The 20,876-nt window shown below is 40.1% G+C and overlaps 1 protein-coding gene across 1 annotated transcript in view; it reads left to right on the plus strand.

Moving 5' to 3' along the window:
- The first annotated feature begins 686 nt into the window (after positions 1-686).
- The window catches only part of rxfp2a (relaxin family peptide receptor 2a), a 31,663-nt gene continuing 11,473 nt past the window's right edge, over positions 687-20,876 (plus strand). Inside the window, exons 1-8 of the mRNA XM_076102047.1 lie at positions 687-771; positions 6,297-6,440; positions 11,976-12,059; positions 12,393-12,498; positions 15,943-16,014; positions 17,137-17,208; positions 17,908-17,979; positions 18,815-18,886. Of these exons, the coding sequence (XP_075958162.1) occupies positions 687-771; positions 6,297-6,440; positions 11,976-12,059; positions 12,393-12,498; positions 15,943-16,014; positions 17,137-17,208; positions 17,908-17,979; positions 18,815-18,886 (707 nt within the window). The remainder of the gene's footprint in view (positions 772-6,296; positions 6,441-11,975; positions 12,060-12,392; positions 12,499-15,942; positions 16,015-17,136; positions 17,209-17,907; positions 17,980-18,814; positions 18,887-20,876) is intronic.

A 20,876-nucleotide genomic window follows, 5' to 3' on the forward strand; every position in this document is an offset into this window, starting at 1 on the left:
TGAAAAGAGGAATTAGCCGAGGCTATTTCTGCCTTATTTTCTTAGGAAGTACAACAGACATAAATCACAGTGAAATAAATAATAAACTCATGTGTAGCCTGGATCCTCAGACCGGAGGAGGTGTAACATGGCTGCTGCACCTCCACATTTCATACTTTGTGCTGCTTGGGGCAAGTGGCAAAAAAATAGATGAGACTAAGAATGAACAGATGATTTTTAGAGAGAGAGAGAGAGAGAGAGAGAGAGAGAGAGAGAGAGAGAGAGAGAGAGAGAGAGAGAGATGAGGAGAGGAAGCGTTTGCGCACCTCGAGACCGTGTCAACGGGTGCTTGTGATTGCGTGTGTTTGTGTGCGTGTGTGCGCGCGCCCCCACGTGCATGTGTGAAAGAGAGAGAGAGAGAGAGAGAGAGAGACATCATACTGTGCCGCTCAACGGAGAGTCTTCAGAAAGCTTTCTGAAGGACAACATGGAGAGAATGTCTCTGTCACCTCTGGATGTTTTTGCGCACCGCGTAGCTACTTCTACAGGTCCTTCCAATGGCTTAGTTCGCCCTTTCGGTCGTTTTTAAATGTCGGCCACGCTCTAACATTTGGACTGACTGGGACTTCGGCTCACTTATCTCTCGTCTGGCGTTTTTTTTTCTCAACCTATCGTTAATTGATCTGCAGCTCTACAGCCTGAGCGACATGAGCGCAGGAAAACTTCTGAGCCTCAGGATGGACGTGCCTGTCATCTTTTTGCTCATCCACCTGACCCATACTGAGATTAGAGGTAAATAAACATGGAGGGAGAAGAAGGTTACATGGCTATTCTTTTATTGATTGGAGTCTTTTTGCCGTATTTCTCATATTTCTCTGAGCATTGTTATTGTTATATTTCCCTCTCACGTTGGCTTTCATCACAAGTTGTTCAGGGTGCTTTTGTGAATGAACATTGACATCCACAATTGAAGAAACAGTTCATGAGTGACACATAATTAATCAATATTATCTCCACAGTAAGCCGTTTTAAAAAAATACTTATCTGGCCCCATGGGTAGGAAACGGTTTATTAAACACCAAATAAGGCCTGCAGTTATATGATTTGGATAGAAATCGTGTTTCTTTGGGGAATTGTCCTCACTGCTCTGCAGATGGAGGCGAAAAGGCATGAAATAGGCTGCAAGATTGACCAGTGTCCTCATAAGGATAGAAGCCTAAAATTAAGGATGCTATTTTTTCTGAGCTTTAAAGAGTAGATTCATAATCAATAATATAGGTGAAAATAGTCAGGGAATTTGACGTAGTAAATTATACAAACATTTTTTTCTTCTCTAAACTGTCACATCTCAATCCGTCAGATGTTGGTATTACTGGAGATTTTATAGTGGGAGGTTGAGCTGTTAAAGATCAGGTAATTAAATATTCGAATCACACTCCCTCCACCTCCCAGTCTGTGACTCATCTTCAGATCTCCTATTGTTTCAAAATATTTGCACAAGTTCTGGCATGATGTGCATGTGTGTGTGTGTGCAAGTGATGAGTCAGGACACATAATGCTGTTGTTTGGTTCCAAACTGTGAAATTTGCTGGCACAATGGGATGCAAAAATGACCACTTCACACATGTTTTTGATTGTGTTCAATTTGCCAATTGATATTACCGGGGTTATTGCTTTTTAATATCACTTGACAGTTACAATGAACATTCAAGAAGTACAAAAGGGTATAACAAAATAAAACTACAAACAATTTACGACAAGGGACAATAAAAAAGGAACGGAGCAAAATCTACAAAACCGGCATCAGCTGTAAACTGCATCTCATTACCTCAGTCAGAATTGACTCCATATTTTTCTGAGGGAAATTGACGAGCTATTCACAATGAATCAAACTTTTCCACTAGGGCTGCAGAGCTCCAGGGTCAGGGACGTTGAATCCTTCACAAAGCGGTCACAAATTATATAATCACTTTCTGGGACTTATGGAGGACTGGAAATGAGGAAGACATTCAGTCTTCAGACAATTATAAAGCATTCAGACAGTGAATTCCTGTCAGATAACAGAAAATTACACCGATGATTGCTGGCAGATCGAGTCGTTTCTGTCTTTAGGGAGAGGGGGCAGTTGGCGCACCAACAGGCAATTTCCATTTTCGAACCTTGAGCAGAGATTCCAGTGGAGCAGAGACCGTGGAGCGAGGATTTAGGATTCAGTCAACCATCAACATTATTAGGCTCTCTGGTTCTCTGGTTGCAGCTGGTAGTCTCCAAATGTATTCAGTACACATATATTTGTCCCAGTGGTCGCTGAATGGAGACAGTTGATGTGAGAACCCAGATGTGGCGCGAGCATCTTTCAGACTGGACGGCCACGGAGGTGGTATGATGTCAGTTTTTGTTCATTTCTTGGCTTTAGTCTCCATGTGTGAAGGTTCCCTGCCTCTGGGAGAGGTGCTGTGTCAAACTGGGTCTGCTTCTTGTATTTTTTTATCATTGTCTCAGAGTAGGGGAGCTTTGCCAGAGATTCTTAATATACTGTATGTGATATTTCCTTTGGTTGGTTACAGATTATATTTGTTTATATATATATATATATATATATATATATATATATATATATATATATATAATATAAATAAATAAATATAAGGCTGCAGGGGTAGATGTTCAGTCATGGTCATTACAAGCAACATGGTTTCAACACATTCCAATAGTTGCTGTTTTATTGTAAACGAGCATTCAGGTGGTCTCACTAAAACACATGGTGAGTGATGTGTCCTTGAGGTCTAACAAATGTGTTGTGTGCATTCCCTTCCTCGTTAAATATTTGCAAAGCAATTTGTGAAAAGTCGGGCACCATTTACATCCATGTTTTCCCGCAAGAAGTCGCCTTCACTGCCTTTGTGGGCACGTTACTTCACGTTGTTGACACCAGCTGTCAATCAGCAGAATAGTGTGACACTTCATGCATGTGTGTGCACAATACAAACGACACACGGTCTCAATTAAATCACAGCTCCATAGTACCAGTGGTCAAAAAACTCCACAGGGCACCTTCAGATTTTAAATAGAAATACAATTCAGCTTCTGTCTGTAATGAACCACTATTAGTATTTCAAGATTTTGTAGATGAATCTACTTTTTTTTTCTAAACATAGAAGAACCGGAATTAACAGGAAGCTTCTTTAGAAACTTTATTAAACTGAGCTCAAAGTTGTGTTCAATGATAGCACTGCAGCAAAAAATTGCAGGCTTTGTATATATTTCACTTCATAGAACCAGTTGCCAACCAGAAAGACAAAACACGCAAACAAATAACTGAGAGACACCTATGTGTCCAGGGGAGACATTATTGCCTGAGGCGGATCAGTTCTCAGCCTGTTTTTATTTTTTCAGTCTGTTCGCAGGTCATTTTTCATCTTGGGCAAACCGTGTTTGCTGAGGTTTATTTTGTTCAGATGTATTGTCTGTTCAGCACAGCGGCTCTTGCTGACACAGCTCATAATAACAAACTAATTAATTGATTCCAGGACATTGGGTTTGAAATAAAACATTAATTGTGGAGGAGACGTGCTGACTCTCATACTCTGTGTTCAATTTAAAATCCATTATGTTGTCTAAATGCCCATAAAGTAGTTTGCATTGTACTTTCAATCACTTTCAATCACAAAAAGATAAACAATAAATCACTTCTCAACAGCCAACAATAGTAGCTGAAAGAGGGACACTATTTTCGGAGATAGTTCATGCTGAGGACAGAATACCACACTTCTTTCTTTATTCTGAACCACAGAGCCTCAGCGTACCTTTCCGCTGTGTTTGTTTCCATACATGGCATGTCGTCTCTTTTTATAGCTTTATAGTCCTGCAGGCACATGTCAGGTCAAATCTCAATGGTTCTGAATTTGAGTGTGTGTTCATGCGAATGGATTCAAAGGTTACACTGTGAATGCAATGCTGTGCCAAGACAATCTAGACAGTTAATTGTTAAACTTGCTGTGTGACTCAACGTGCGTGTTAGAATGTACTTTTTCCAAAGCGTTTGATTTAGATGTTACGACTTCTCAGGTAATGTCATGAAATGTCATGAGGACTTTGTGTTCACGGCTGCGTACTGCGGGCGACACCTTACAGAAGGTACTGCAATAACCACTGTCCACCGAGGTCACATAAATCAGAGACAAAACATGAAAGACTGAACATTGCTTACTTAAATATTGTTGTAATGGATTTTTGGTATTCACACTGTGAGTCTCCCATTCATCCAATTGTATATTTACTCTTCACACATGTCGGTTCTGGATAAAGTCTGGTTTTTCTTCCTCACCGTGATGCCAGCAGAAACAAGAACCCTCTCAAATCTATTTAACGCTTACTCAATGGCTTTTAAATGGGGTTGGGCGAGGCGAAGCCCTGCTTTGATAACCTCTATAATTGTCCTCCTCAATTGTAGTGTTGATTCGATAAAACCATGATCCTTATTCCAAAGTCTTTTACGGTTAAGTGTTTTTACAGGACTTTCCCCCTGTAAGCAGTTGGCATAAATGCAATTTAATAATTTCGTGAAGGAAATATTATTTAATGACCACCTCTGAAATCCTCAATGAAATTCAAAACTATTCTCACGTGACATGAGAAATAATTCACCAAAAGTGCCTCATGAAACACTAATGCTAACATGTATACACCAGCCACAAACCAAATACTGTGTGTGTCCCTCACCTGTCTACCCCGTGCCCTCAGTGAGCCGCCCTGTCCTGCACACCTGTGATCTCTTAGTCAGCAGTGACCCTTCCCAGTTGTAGACATTGCTGACAGTGCCGTTCACCTACCAGAGAACATGTTCCCTGTGTTTGCGTTTCTGAATCGTCCTGGGGATTCCTCAATGAACTGAACAGTGGTGCTGATTGCTCTTGATTGGGATGCGGTTTAGTGGGATTTCTTGCAACGTTTGTGCCTTGTAGGGCAAGTTTATAAATGCAGATTCCAATGTTGCACATGCAAAAATGGCAGCTTTAAGTGTGCTGAAAGATGTGCATTTTCCACACAGAGTTTGGGATTTATAAAAAGAGAAAACGTGACAGTGAGTACCTCTATGGGAATATAAAATGCTCTGAATTACATTGTGAATCAGCTCTTCCTCCCTAATATCACAATACAAAAAATTATAATAATCACACTAGTGACATAACCAGGTCATAGTGTACAAAGATATTAAAAACAAATTAAGCATGTCAACCCACAAACTTTTGATCTTCTCGTTCCTCTTTCATTTCAGCATCTAACACTTTTATTTCCCTTTGTGATATCACTAAAAAAAACAGCTCATTTACAACACAATGTTGTTTGCTGATTATATACAACAAGTACAAGAAAGAGCTTTTTAGGTCTGTTATATTGGGTGTCAGTAAGAAAAGAGAAATCCTTCATGTGCAGTATTGCAGATGTGAGTAGTGCGTTTATTTTATCTGGCAGGCATCAATGACAGATTTGTTCCTGGCTTTTTTTTTCAAGCCAGAGACATGACAGGCCGGAGTTAGTGAACAGCCAAAAAAATTCTTTACGACAGCTTAGGTGTCTGGTAACGAACTTGTATTTTGGTCTTAAATAACAAAACAGTGCTATATGATAGCTTTTGAAATGAAACCTGAAATCATTTTGAGATAAATCAATCATCTGCTCAGTCACCCTCGTTCGCAAGCTTCGCATGCATCAAAATATGGGTCGAGGGTTAAATGGTGGCGCAGAGGTGAAGTGTCTTGGTTTCAAGACATGACGGCTTTGATGGATTATCTGCATTGAAGGGGATTAGGTATACCAAACAAGCTTAACGGGTCGTTTTCCCATCTGTTTGGGAGAGATGGGGTGTTTAGGCTGTGGGAATCAAACTGTACTCGAAAGAGAGCGCAAAAGAAACAGTTTGACGGGCTTTAGAAATTGTAAATGTCCATAAAGATATAACTTTGAATGCAATGAAGGCAGTAACAGGTCAGATTGATGAGTATCACAAATAATATGTCCTCATGCCCCTGAATGTAATCCGGGTTTTGCCAGAACGTTGTTAGAGTCTCTGAATTTATTCAATACCTGCAGCTATGAATGTCTCCAAAGTGGGAGTTGCTGCGCATCTACTATCGGTCTAAAAATCCTTTCATTTCAACTGCCTGCTTTAACATTAACATCTGTTGATAATTTGACAGTTTTTTTTTTTGCCAAGTGACTCTTTCCCCTGATATTTCAGGAGAAAGACTGCTGAAATCTGGTGCTAATTTTGAGGTCTATGTAATCTCACTCTCTTTCCTGAATTTCTCCCTCAGCGCTGCTGGCCAGCAGGCTGGAAGTAGACGCTAGATGTCCCCTCGGCCAGTTCCCTTGTGGGAACATAAGTGAGTGCCTCCCACAGGCTTTGCAGTGTAACGGACACAAAGACTGCCCCAATGGAGCTGACGAGCAGCGCTGTGGTAAGTGTGTGTGTGTGCATAAAGTCATAGCGGCTTCATATGACAAATGTACCTCTTCACAATGTGGGCACAAGTTCGATTTTGTGCATCCACACAAGTGAACGACAGAGAGATCATCCTACAAGTTCTACAAGAAATCGTCACAGTGCAGGGCAAAGGACGAAGGTTCAAAATATAATTGCCGCCTCAAATAAGTTTTGAGTCTCAACCATATTGTGGCCTCGGTTCTTTCCAGCAAATGTATTATGGATCAGCATGAAAATATGTGCGTAATTGGAAGAGAGTTGATACTTTTACATCATTAAATCAATTCTTAAAACACATTTTTATAGACTGGCTTTTATGTGGCGTCGTCGCATTTCTGCTTTATTTTTATTTGTTGATTTTACTAAATTATTTTACTAAATTATTTTATTTATTTCTATCGCATCTCACTGGGCTTTCTGATATTGATATGATTGCCTTTGCGTTTGCTGCTTTGTCTGTCAAAGCACTTTGTAAACTCTTTAAAGGTGCTATATAAATAAAGTTCATTTTCATTATTGTTATACTGTCATTTGCAAGTGAGCCGATTAAGCGGAGGTGATCAAGTAATTATTTAAAGTTTTCCAAATAGCTCCCATCTTAAATGTTACACAAGATTAGGAATTGAGGATGCTTGTTTATTAATCAAAGGCGTCAGCATGCAATCATTATCCACTCAGCATGTGCTCACAACAGATATTGTGTCTTGCTAGATTCAGCCAAGCAGGAAGGGAAAAAGTTTCAGATTTTCACTTGGCTCAGTATTAATCAGAAATGCCAGTTCCCCTGGAGTTGAAAGGCAACAGTAACCCCATGATCATAATACTCCACATGCCTTCATTTTGAAAAGCAAAGACTGTTTCATTTTGATATTGTTTGTTAAAAGATTTCATTAAATAGTTTGAGCCAGAGCATTGAAAGTCATTTTCATGCGACCACATATTGTAAGTTAATTCGAGCAATACTTCGTGTGATGTGTGCAACTATTTCTTGAGAGCAAACACGGTTCTCTTACTATCGTAACAAGAAAACAGACCGACAGGCTTCCGGACCAACTGGTGCCTTGCTCTCCTGTAACGTCTCCGGCTCCGTGGTCATCTGGATGAACCACTGGACAAGCCTCCTCACCGTCTTCATCCTCTACAATTTACTAACTAACTGTCTAGAAGATGTAATACACAATAGTCAAGTTAAGTATTTCAAAAAGAGCCATTTTCAATGAATAAAACTGCTTACACCATGTTTTTCATCATCCATCACTGGAGGCTAGATCGGACTCATTTACTCTATCTGATAAAGAGTTGGAATTTTGAAAAAACGATTTATTTGCTGCGGGGTTGGTTAAAAATATATTTTCTCCTGTCAGCTAGATCAAGAGGATGCACAAATTAGTCTCAGTAGGCCAATAACCACAAGCCAATAACCACAAACCCACTCTCTGCTGTATTACTTCGCTTTTCCATCCTTGACGTTGTGCAACATTGCCGTAATGAGAAGAAGTTGAGAAGAGAGACTCACCTAATGGGCACCATCTTCACAGCCATTTTGGGGAACAAAAGCGAACACAGAGAATTCTTTAATTGTTTCTAAAAAAAAATAAAGTGACATACTGTAGAACATGTTTTACTTATATTTATTTCACTCATACAGATCGATGAAATAAATAACCATTCAAAATCAACACATTTTTACAAAAAATGTTCTCTACTGGTCTCATTTAGTTCTCCTAGACTGTCCTCTCCTCTCCTCACTTTGCTATTCTCTCCTTTCCTCTACTCTCTTTTCCTTTCCTCTCCACACATCACACCCGTAGTCTCCCTTGGGCATCTCCCCAGGCTGTTACTTCTAAAATTCACATTGAGCACAGCTGCTATACTCTCCCTCCTTCCAACACCTGCCTAAAATATACACAGTGTGAATGTCATGCAGAATGGTTGACACAAAAAGTGCACAAACAAAAGCATCTCTCTCTCCAAGTGAAGGGAGCGGCGTATTAACCACGTAATGCATATTTGCTTGTTTCAGTTGGCCGACAAAGGAAGTGACTAGCCGACCAGATTTCACTCTTTTTCATTGACAACGCAATGTTACGTTGGACTAGCTTGCTTGTTGTTAGATAATTGTTGGGCAAGATATAAAACTGCATAGCTTTCTGTTGTAACGCTATCCACATATTTCAGAAGTTGCATAATATCCAAATGCTTAAGCTAAACTGACAGATGGCTAGCCTCAAACTGATATTTTTGGACAAAATGCTTACTGCACACAAAAAGTTAGGCATATTGAGTGTCAGGATCCCACAGTTTTCCATTACTCCTGCTGGTGCCTCACATCTAATTGCCTGTATCCTCAGTTTTTGAGTTCAGCAACTTCTAAAAACTTAGTTCTTGGTTCTTTTCCATGTTGGAAAAGTTCGTGCATCCCGCCACACACACACACACAGCAGCTTTTAGGTATACTCTGTTGTTCGTCAGCAGACGAAAGTGACAGGAGTCACCTTGAGGAAATACCAAGTCAATGGAGATCAATGAATTGATCTTTCTCTCTGTTGGGAGCGGGACTCTATTGCGCTCTGCCTCTATGATGCTTCGCAGGGCGCTCAACTTGCGTGCATTGACTGTGTTAGCTGGCTGTGTCTTGCTGAATAACAACTCAAATGCAGTTGTCGGGCATTATAACACAAAAAAAATAGAATAAAATGTCTTGCAAAAAGGGCACTTATCTAGTCAGACGCCAAAACGGCAGATACTTGAGCCCAACCATCGGTCTATCTGTACACAAACATCTTCATCAGAGTTCAGCATTCAGCTTGAAAGTCTGAAAGCATGCACTCGTATCTGTGGAGTAGACAGTTATTTGACATGAATGCCTTTTTTGATTTCGGTAACACCTGCATAAATCACGGGGAATTTCATTTAATTGGACGTTTTTGATAAAAGCTGCTCACCGTCTGTCCCTCCCCGGCGTCTGTAAATCTGCAGGACTGGTTAACAGCTGCACCTGCAACTTGTTCTTTAATCCAAGCGCCTTCCAGTGAGATGTGGGAGCTCTTATATTTTAGTCACAGGTGTAGATCTAAGTGTGAATATTTCTGCTTTTAAAGATTGTTACGTTCGGTCCTCCAGGGGCTCCCTTGCACTACAGCGTGCTCTGAAAGCTGGAGTGAACAACCCTGTCAGTGGGAATGAGAAGTTGCAGACCAGGTTTCAGATGATCAATGGACAAAGAATGGCTCAAAGACAGTCTGAGGCATATTTAAACAGTAATGCACACAGGTAATGCCATAGCTCCTTTTATACCAAAGTGCTGGATGGATTTGAGTCAGATCGGTGTCAATATCAGATGGCAAAGGACGACCTTGAATGTATTATTGCTGTTATACTACAGTTTCTAGTTGACATTTATGATTAGCTGTTGAAGTGGAGTGCGCTGCTCTTCTACGGGTCAGCCAGTTCATCAAGCAACAACTGTGGAAAAGCAACATGGCAACGCTTCAATCTGGAGACTTAATTGAAAGTGAAGCCTGAAGAGATGCGGTTTGAGAATGGTCTCACGAGAGCTCAGCAGATTTTACGACAGCCAAGGCTGACATGAACTGCAGCCCCGAGTGATCTGTCAAAACACACTTTCACCTCAGCACTCAGCTTCAACAGCAGTGCTTACCCAACTCTGGGCACATTTCACCACTTAAAAGGATAAATGGCACTTGCATAGTAGTGAACTACACAAAAAGGCTTAGTCCGAAAATGGCCTTCCATAAGCAAAGAAAAATATCCCTCCATCACATCTGCTCATGATCAGCTGTGGCTCTTCAAATCTGTTTCTTATCTACTTTCACTTACAGCACCAGGGAGGCTTTCAGTGTTAGCTGACTGTAAACTGTGGTTGGTGTGCACACAGAATGTGCTGGCTTCCTGTCAAAGACAACATGCATGTCTGACAGCTCCAATTGGCAATTGGACTTTCATTAAACGACATCGACGGAGCCTCATTGAGATTTTTGTAGTGCAGTTCCAGTTCAACACATGCCTCTTCAGAACGAACTGAATTCTTTGGCCTGTGGCGTTGTTAACAAACATTAAAACAAACACCTTCATGCTCAACACTGCACTTTCTATGGCCAAGAGCAATAGAACCTGTTCGTCACACATCCAAGTCGTGACTTCTTCACGGTCAGTGGATTCCACTTTGGTTCAGGAAAAAACACCAGGGGCAGACTTCACCAGTTACCGCCTGGGGGCCTAACTTTAAGGGTCTCTAACGGCTTGAGATTTATTATGATGCTGAGATTTAAAAAAAAAATGTACATGGAATAACTACTAATATCTAATAAAAGGCCCCTAAAGAAATTCACCTTACAGAGAAATGTTGCTGATTACGTTCCATATTTACTCGCAAAATATAACAATTCAAATATGATCTATTATAAAATATGATTCATTATTGTTTATTAAACTATCCAGCATCACATTAGAATTGAAAGCAGACGTTAAGTAAATGTAAGTGCAATGTGTTAATAATAATAATGATGCTTTGTTTCTTTCCCTCTTCAGTTGAAGTTAACATTTGAATGCATGACTTTTATTGTGCAGTATTAATAGTTTTATCATTAATAGGTAATTGTTTAGAGTATTTCTTCTTGCCAATACCAACATTTAGAGAAAACTCAAACAAGACAGTGTTTTAATCGAATCACTAAATCCACCCCTAAAAAGACACACCTGAGACTTGGCTTCTCGCAGTCAGAAACACTACCCTAACATTGGTCATTTCCAAACGGGCGTATTATGTTCGCTTGCTTTGACACAACCACTGCGATTATAAAGAAGAGCATGGATTTACTAAGCGGAGGTATTTCACCGGAGGGTACGTGATTAGTGTTGTAAGTTAGCATCAAGTAACAAGCCGTGAAAACACAGTCTCATTCAGGGGGTATAAACACATCCAAGTGGGAAACACTGCTGAAATACACTCCGGTTCGATTCTGCTTCCAGTTGTCGATCAGCTCGTGTTGACTTCAGGGAAGTGAAGAAGAGGAGAACTGTCTAAATTGCACCCGATTTAACAAATGACTCCCCCCCCCTACCTGTCCAAGGTGAACCCTGCCTTCGCCTTCACCCAATGTCAGCTGGGATCGGCTCCAGTCCCCCCATGACCCTGAACAGGATAAGCGGATAAAGATAAAGGATGGATGGGTTATAATCCCCTTTTGTTAAGTTAAAACATGAGTGTGTAGTCTAGTTCATTGCCATTGGTTGCTTGGTTATAGACATAAAAGTGACTCAAACCGGTGAGGTGGTGAGTGCTTCATTTTGACATATATGTCAAAACTTTGTAAGTGTAATATATCTGTTTTGCAGTAGACATACCAATAGCCTCATGATATATTATTACATTCAGCAACATTTATGATCAAACTAAGTGGTTGCATGCAATTTTCCACATTACGTTCAACCACCATGAAACGTGTAGTTCATGGTCATAATTATTGTTCCTTGTCTGGCTTTGCAGGGGACAACATCGGATGGGCCGACTTAATTGGCAAAACACTACAAGATGCCAATGATGTGGACAAGGACTTCCTGAATGAGTGCTGTAAGTGTGTGTGTGTGTGTGTGTGTGTGTGTGTGTGTGTGTGTGTGCAGTATATTTATGTGTTCAGACATTAATGAGATGAGGATCATTATGAGAGAATCATCGTTAATTTAATCACTGTTGGGTGCTGAGAAATTGTGACCGGCATTTTTTAATTTCAACAGTTGTGCGATAATGGATAATAATCATTAATTGTAACCTTATTAGCCACCAAAGGATTCATGTTGTGTCCCAAAGGACTACTTCTATCAATTATTATTATTCTGTAATAAGCCTCTATAGTTAGAATTCATGAGTGCGAGTGAGTGTGTGTGTGTGTGTGTGTGTGTATAGTCTTGCAGGAGTATCCACAGAGTTGTGACTGCATACAGACGGATGTGGAGTGTGTGGAGGTCAACCTGCAGGATGTTCCACTGCTCTCTCCAAATGTTACCTCTCTGTAAGTGTCCTCTGATTGTAATTACCGTGTGTGTGTGTGCGTGTGTGTGTGTGTGTGTGTGTGTGTGTCTGTGTCTATCTTTGTGACTACCAATTTGAGTTGAAAGTGAGAAGTCTTCACTCCCTCATTCCTTAAAGAAGCTGTTTTGGGCTCGACGATGCTGTTTTCAGGTTGTTGTTTCTGTTCTGGGAGATGTAGAGGCTTTGATGGTCAGAACATTAAATCCTGTTCACAAAACACAAATCAAGTAACGGAAAACAGCCCAAACCAATTGCCGTGGCTGTTCTTGAAATTATTTCCAAAGTTTCCTTTGCCCTTTGTTAGACTTTAAAAAAAGTATAATGAAGTGATTTTTTCCCCCAGTACAGTTAGTAAAGAAAGACAGACACTCTGCTGGTCAGTGTCTCCGCAGCTGCAATACTCAATTGACCTGATTGAGTATCAATTGAGGATTGATACAAAGATACAAAGTGCTTATAGACCTTTTCCATGGCAGAAACTTTCTGCATGTTCCAATGTCCAGACTAGCTAGATTTTGCAGTGTGCAAGCAAGCATGCTTTTCTGGCTGTTCTGACCCTCGATTCTCTGTGCAGCGGATATATGAGCAAGAGGGTGCAATGAAAGAAGAAGTATGTGGTTTGAAACTCCAGCCAGTGAGCCAGCACGGCTCTCCTAAATCTTTAGCTCTCCGATATGGAATGCAGTTGTTCTCAATGTTATCGGTTGCACAAGTGCTTTTCACGCCATGACAAGCCAAATGTCTGCTGTGAAAAATGACTCTCTTTCTGAGCTCTGGTGACCTCAGGCTAACTTTAGTAGCGTAGCAGCTTCCAGTTGTTATGCTACTCAAACTATTCATTTCAACTTGCTTCTCTCCTTTCATCAATTAAAATGCTAATTAGCCTATTTTGGTTGCCAATTTCAGGACTATTTCCAAACTAATTTGGTTTCAGCATTCCTGCAGTAACCTTATTTCATTATATAACTTGTTTAATCACTTATTTAATGTTCTCGTTTAATGCATTCATTGTCTCATTTATCTCTTTTATTTCGTGTGTATAAGTGTGTACAGTTGAAAGTACATTTTCCAGCAGCAGCCTCTGGCGTTTCTCTTTTCCTCCGAGTAAAGAGAAACAAAAAGAAGGGACACGCCTTTTGACGAAATAATCGTTGATTGAACTCTGACTACAAGAGAATCCATAATGCATCCATCAATCATTATCTACACCCACTTGTAGAGTCACAGAGATGGATGAGTGGATCAATTTTGTTTTTGACATGTTCATATACTGCAGTGTGTCCCCACATTCATCTCAGTCTCAGCTTCTCTGCCTCTGAAAACTCGTTGTAATTTGAGGCCTGATAGCTTTATTGAATAATTCATTCCTTTTAAATGTGGTTTCTTAGAAAGTAGCCAAACACTATATCCTGTTCTCTCCGTACTGACTAATCAGCCTGTACTGCCAGAGCTCACTAACAAACTCTCCAGACTTGTTGTGGTCGTCGAGAGTCGACGTTGTAACTGAAAGACAATCACAAGCTAATATTAGGATGTTTTGGGGCATTGAGTTTTGTTCTTTCTTCCTGACCTTTGTATGATATTTCAGTTTGTTTCTAAGATTTTTGCTATTGTTCACATTTGCTTGTTCTCATTAATATGCCTCTCAAAGCTTAATAATGAGAACCTATTCCCTCAAAGGGATATCTCCTCAGTTTAGTTAACATTTATTTGTTTGATGCTTAATCTTACTCCCGTAGATATACCCTTTTTTCTGTTATTCGGCTTTTTCTTAGTTGGTGAGCAATTAATTTTAGTCTAACTGTCATTTGTCCTCAGTGGATGGGAACATGAAGCACTTTGTAAACTGTTGCCATCACTTTACATCTTTTTCACATCAAAATCAATTTAGCCGTGTCTCTGGAGAGGCTTTGTCTACTCTGCCAGCCAGCGAGGCGTCACGCTTGAGTTTGGAGAGGATCAATTTTAAAAAGTCAGAATCTATTTCAACAAATCTAACAGATTCACAAGTCCCCCAACAGTGCAATATAAAATTGCTGGAGTGCCCCTTCAAAAGGTCAACTGTTTCAGTATTTGTGCATGACGATGACAGTGATGAAAATATGAAGTTCTTATTGTTAAAGTGGACACGAAAACCTGCTCCACAAAACCTGCTTAAACTGGTGTGGTTTAGGTGTTGATATCAAATGATTCATAAAAATCTGCATTAGTAATAACCAAGTTTAAGCCTTTTTTAACTTTAATAATATCTCTTGATTAGAAGAAAACACACAGAAAACCGACTGCCATGGCCTCCAAAAAAGTTCTTCTTTGTTTTTATAATATATAACCTCTTTATGGCTGTGTATAACGGCATCATCTGCCTGAACTCAGTCTGGCAGCTGAAATGAGATGATCTCACCACCTGGGAATGTCGTCGTAGATGGAGAGATGATGATCATGACCTTTACAAGGTTGTAAACCATCCTAAATATATCTGTAGTATATTCAAAATGTTGTTTCCCCATTTCCAGCTTATTCTATCTTCTCTGCCTTCAGCATCTTTCCTGCTTAATCCGTTTAAAACAAAGTCTGGTTCACCACCGAGCTATATGTCAGGATAACACATTTCATTACTTTCTCAGCCGGAGCAACACTTCAGCCGCACAACCTGGCCTCTGAAGAGAACAAATAAAGATACAATAATATTTATTTTCATTTTTAAGTCCTCATGAGTCCTTCCATCGGCATTGATGTAGTTTCTCAGTTGCGTTGCCCTCTTCTGTATTATGCAAATGAAAGGCGCTTTAGATTATATTACCAATGCGTTTTATTGTTTATCAAATGGTGTTTGCGTGTGGGCGTGTGTATAATTAAGGCATACGTAAGTTATATTTTGGTTAAATAAGCTATTTTGCTACTAATGGTGTGACCTGCTGTTGTGTAACAGACAGAAACAAGTTCATTCATATTGGGGATTCAAATAAAAAAGGATTACTTGAATTCTAATATCATTTTTTTTTTTTGCTAAGACCTTAACTCCTCTTGAGATCTCAGGCGCTAGCCTATGTGTGTGTGTGTGTGTGTGTGTGTGTGTGTGTGTGTGTGTGTGTGCGTGTGGATGGGTGGGTGGATAGTAGATATATTTGTGCTCTGCCACTTTTATGTCCCTGTCCTTGTATTAACCTTTTCAGATGAAATAACAGTGAAACTTTTCAAGTCTTTACTCCAACTAAGCTTCTATTATGTGGGAATGCGATGCCAGCTCTTTAAAAGCAATTTCTGGATAAAATGGCAGCAGTTATGTTTTTTTTATGTGACTGTTCATAAATCCTAATGCTTCAGACACTACCTGCCTGTCTCTATCTGAGTGTATCTGTACTCTGTTTGTGTGAATCGGGTGTTGTGTTTTTCTAACTGCGGCATGTCATGGCTTCTGTTACAGGTCGCTGAGGAGCAATGAGATCCGAGTGTTGTCTGATTTTGTTTTCTCAGAATACTCTTCCCTCCAGAAACTGTGAGTCATTTCTTACGCTGCTTTCCACATCCTCACAATAGGTACCTTTGATTGGTTTACTCATTATTTATGTTTCTGCATTTAGTGTGGAAACACAGTAAATGTGGCTACATCCTCAGAATGTGTTAGAGGAGACTTTATGGTATCATTATATTAAATCGATTATATTATATTGCACTGATAATAGTATGTGAGACAAAGCCTTAGTAAATAATGTAATGCTGTTTGCTGATAATGAGGCAACCAGCGGGTCCGTTACGTCTCTCTGGCGTCTCCAGGTTTTATCTAGTGGTTGCTCAAATAATCATTTAAAGATTTTACATAAATGCACATTGTGATTGTTACGTAAGCTGTATGAGAGCCACAGAAGCTCTTTGCTAATGCAGTTTTTATTATTACCTCTGAATCATCTCTGGTGCTGTTTGTGAGTTGCATCATGTTACTTTTGAAAACACAGGAAGACGGGCCTCATAAATCATCATGACAAATACATAAAGTAAGCGCAGGCCACCTGCAAAACAAGACCCTCAGCCACACTGACATAAAGACATTTAACGTAATAGTTATTTACCAGAACTAAAGCCTCAGAAATCAAGTTGAGTTAATACCTCTGACAAAAAAAACAGACACATTTTCCAATTGCTTTTTATTCACGCTTGTTGTATCATCCTGCTTTCATATCTGATGTTATCCTGTATGTGGATTCAGGTAACAATCTTTTTGCTGCTTAGTTTAAACTTCACATTTTAACGTCACCCACACAACTTTACCAGACTGTCACTTCACACTACAAACAATTATCCTCCGATCCTGGTATCATAAGAGGCGGATACAGAGTGTCTAACAATATGCTGTATCAGTTTAAGACGTTGGTGATGAAGTTATTGTTGGTGAAGAACTAAAGTCTTGTTGGGAATTTGGAATGGTGTCCTTACTGACATTTGACGTTTTTATAACCGTCAGGCTGAATACAATTAGATTTAATTTCCCATATAATGTAATACACTCGCAAACTGGCATTGTTGTTCTTCAAGATCCATAACAAGATAGAGCGATGCACAACATAGGTTAACAAGAAAATATGTAATTTATTTGATGATTATTTTGTCTCTCTGTTCCCAGCTTTCTGCAAAACAACAGCCTCCAGTTCATATCCAAACATGCTTTCAGCGGCCTGCACAGTTTAAAGAAGTTGTAAGTACCCTCCTCACTTCATTAATGGCGGTAATCTCTCCTGAAACATCGACATGGATTTTATTGTCCTTCCGGTTCACATTTGTTCCCTTATCTTTACATTTATCTTTGATGAGCGCATCTCTTACATCAGGTATCAAATGAAGAACTACAGGGCAGGAAATAATAAATTGATTTGTTTTGTTTGTCGTATTTATCAACTCAATTAGCCTTTTTGAAATAAAGGATGGAATTCAAGGATTTTAACAGAACGATTAAAAAGTGAAAAATGTATGAAACCCTGAACTCTAAGCAAGAATAGTTATCAACGTTTAAACTCTTTCAAACACTTTAAATTCATGGGGTGTCCATCTTCCACTGAGCAGTTCTTTATTCAGACGAAATAGAAAAAGGCTCCTGTGACACTGTGCAAATGTGAGACAGCACACACAGCAAAGGAAAGGAATAAGGCCAATGTCAGCAGGAAGCCAGGCATCGCAAGGAGTTCAGATTTACTCAAAACGTATATTAAGGTCAGAAAGCATAGCTGTCACTGAAGTTTTACAGGTTTTATGTTGTAATCTGTGACTGTGTTCTAGAGTTGGACATATTTTTGAATTATCAATTTTTTGCATGAAATCTTATATTATATTTGAGAGTCAGAGAAACTACATTCAAAGATCACCCGCCTCTTTCTCTGCTTCTCACTCTGTCTCTCAGGTTTCTCAGCGAAAACTTGATATCTTCCCTTAGTCCTGGTGTGTTCAGGGATCTCCATCAGTTAGTGTGGCTGTGAGTAATAAACACACACACACACACGCACACACACACACCTACACATGAGGAAGTTATTATGTTGTGAACTCCGCTGTGGTTTTACATTAGTTTAGTTGGAGGGACACTGTGTAATATACAATACATTCATACACACTGTAGTTGTCTTTATGTGTCTGTATGGGGCACTCGTGCTCTGTTTTGTGTTGCCTGGTTTTATCACAGTGGATATACCCACACATGGGTATCCTTGTAGGCATCTGGAATTTAGTTTCAGATTTGGTTTAGTGATTTAGGGTCCTGAAAGCAAATCTTCTCTACGTGCTTGAAATCATCTGGGTTGCAGTATTGAGAGCTGGGAGAGTTGAATTTATTTTTGGGAGCTGGGAGAGTAGTTTTTTTTTTTTGCACCCGTAGGGGTCATACATTTTGTACAGCTGTGTGTGTTATTTTCCCTGTGAAAAAGATTTTGAGTCACCAATAAACGAAAAGGAATTTCTGTTAATCCCATGATGTCAAGAGTTTAAAGGAGCTGTATTTAACGTTGTAAACATTAATAAAGCATCAAACAAGTATTTGCTATATAAAGATGTGCAGCAATGTCTACCTGAGTGCAGAATGAAGTCACTCTCCCTCTGTGTTTGTAGTCTTCTTGCTTTGTTTACATAGCCGAGCCCACCGCGGCTGCTTTTAGTGCATGTTTGTGCATGTTCGTGCCCCCACTGGCTGGCTCATGCATATTTAGCGTACAGACATGGTGGTATTGATCATCTAAGACGGCAATTAAGCGTATTTCCCAAAATGTTGAGTTATTCTTTTGAAAACAATAAATAACAATGTTTCTTTGTGCCAGGATGTTGGATCACAACCCGCTAAGCAGCTTGTCCCAGGACACTTTCATCGGGCTCCAGTCTCTCATGTACCTGTGAGTTGCATGGTTTTCTCTTAACAATCTTATGTTTTATTCTTGACTGATTTCTAATATCAAAGTGATTCCAACATTTGCGTCTGAGATGAGAAATGCATTGGATATCAGTTGTGCATATACATGTTTGTATGTACAGTACATAAAACCAACGCCTACTCGACTGTTAAATTCCAAGGTTTTATTATGACAAGGCTTACAAAACTGTGCGAGAGGCAAGGATCAACACCAGGAAGGCAATCCAAACAGGCAAACAAATCCGAAGAGCTGCAGGCAATGAAGTCAAAAGGCAGAGGTTCAAACAGGCAGGTGGTAATAATATTCAGCGGTCAAGTTACAGGTAACAGACATCAGGAAACACAGACAAGAAGCGCACGGCAATTAAAATGCATTGTCAGACACAATATCTCCTTTACTTTCATAAAGGATGGTCCAGTGCTAAAGGAGACAAGAAAGGAAGCAATAAAGCATCTGTCTTTAGCATTTAGATAATTCAGCAGTTAACATGCCTCGATACTTCTGAGCGATTTCACTCTGTGAGAAACCTTACCAAGCAAAAAAACGACTATGTGAGCGCAGCCCAGATGCGTATGTGGGCGGGTAAGTCAGGTGAGCAGGACTGGCAAGATAGTGGCCATCTAGCACAGAGAGATATCCTTACAGTCCCTTTTCTGTCTCTGTCTTTACCTTTTTTTCTGTTATCTCTCGTTGTCACAAATTCCCTCCGTCCATCCCGTCTCTGCTTCACTGACTTGGCTTGGATCAGCAGACGGTATTTTTCTGTACGATAGCGAGAATACAATATTGTTACCCCAGTCTTTGTTCACTGATGCTGTCCTCCGCTTCACACCTGTCAACCCACAGTTCATCTTTCCACTTGACTCAATCTCTCACTGTTTGCTTTTCTATCCACAACAGGTATCCACTTCAATAAATGTCCTTTTGATGTTTATGGTCGAAAGATAAAAGCCTTTTATAAATGCACTCTGTCTGCCTCTTCAAAGAGCGTTTGTACCTTTCGAGTCTGACCACATGTCCCTCTTTTGGTTTCTCCATTCATCTGTGGAATCCCTTGTCCCTATAGTCTCTGCCTCGTCTCTGGTTTTAAATGGCAGGGCTGATGAGGAAAATGGCAACAGGGCTTCGGTTGAATATTAAAATTGCATCCTTTGTCTTTTCCCAATCACTTTTCCTTCACCCCCTTGGAAAATGTCATAAGGTCAAGAAAATATGTGAAGGAGAATTTCATAACAACTGTGCTAGAGAATCTGACCGCACTTACACTAGGCTCTTTAATCATGCGACGGCAGATGTTGTTGTTGTGGGTCTGCTGTAGTGCTGCCGCAATTAATTGTGGAACATTATTCTCTTCTTTGCTTTCATAAAGGATTGTCCAATGCTAAAGGAGATAAGAACAGAAGCAATTCAAAAACACCCTTGAGCATTTAGAGAATTCAACAAGCCTTTATCATTGCTTAATACGCCTGGGTCATTTCACCCTGCAAAATTTGAATGCAGCCCAGGTTTGTGTGTAAGAGGGTATGTCAGGGGAGCAGAACTGGCAAGCGAGTCTGAAGGCATCAAGGGCCAGAGAGCTCGGCCAGGCAAAACAACAAAGAGACTACAATGTCCTCGTGACCAGGGGGAAAGTTGTTACTGAGAAACATGAGGGAAAGTATGAGAAGCATAGCAATGGTGGAAGATATTTGAATGTAGTTTTTGAATGCCCCAAGCAAGGAAGCACAAGTATCTCGGGGTCTTGTTCATGAGTGGAATGGAGCGTGGGATGGACAGGTGGTTCAGTGCAGTGTCACCATGATGTGGGCGTTGTACCGGACCGTTGTGGTGAAGAAGGAGCTGACCCTCACCAATGGCTCATGAGCTTTGGGTAGTTACCGAAAGTATGAGATTGTGGCTACAAGCAGCCCAAATTAGCTTCTTTCTTAGGGTGGCTGGGTTTCGCCTTAGAGATAGGATGAGGACTTCAGAC

Source organism: Anarhichas minor, unplaced genomic scaffold (assembly GCF_050575085.1).
Source record: "Anarhichas minor isolate MPS153535 unplaced genomic scaffold, ASM5057508v1 ptg000027l, whole genome shotgun sequence".
Lineage (NCBI taxonomy): Eukaryota > Metazoa > Chordata > Actinopteri > Perciformes > Anarhichadidae > Anarhichas > Anarhichas minor.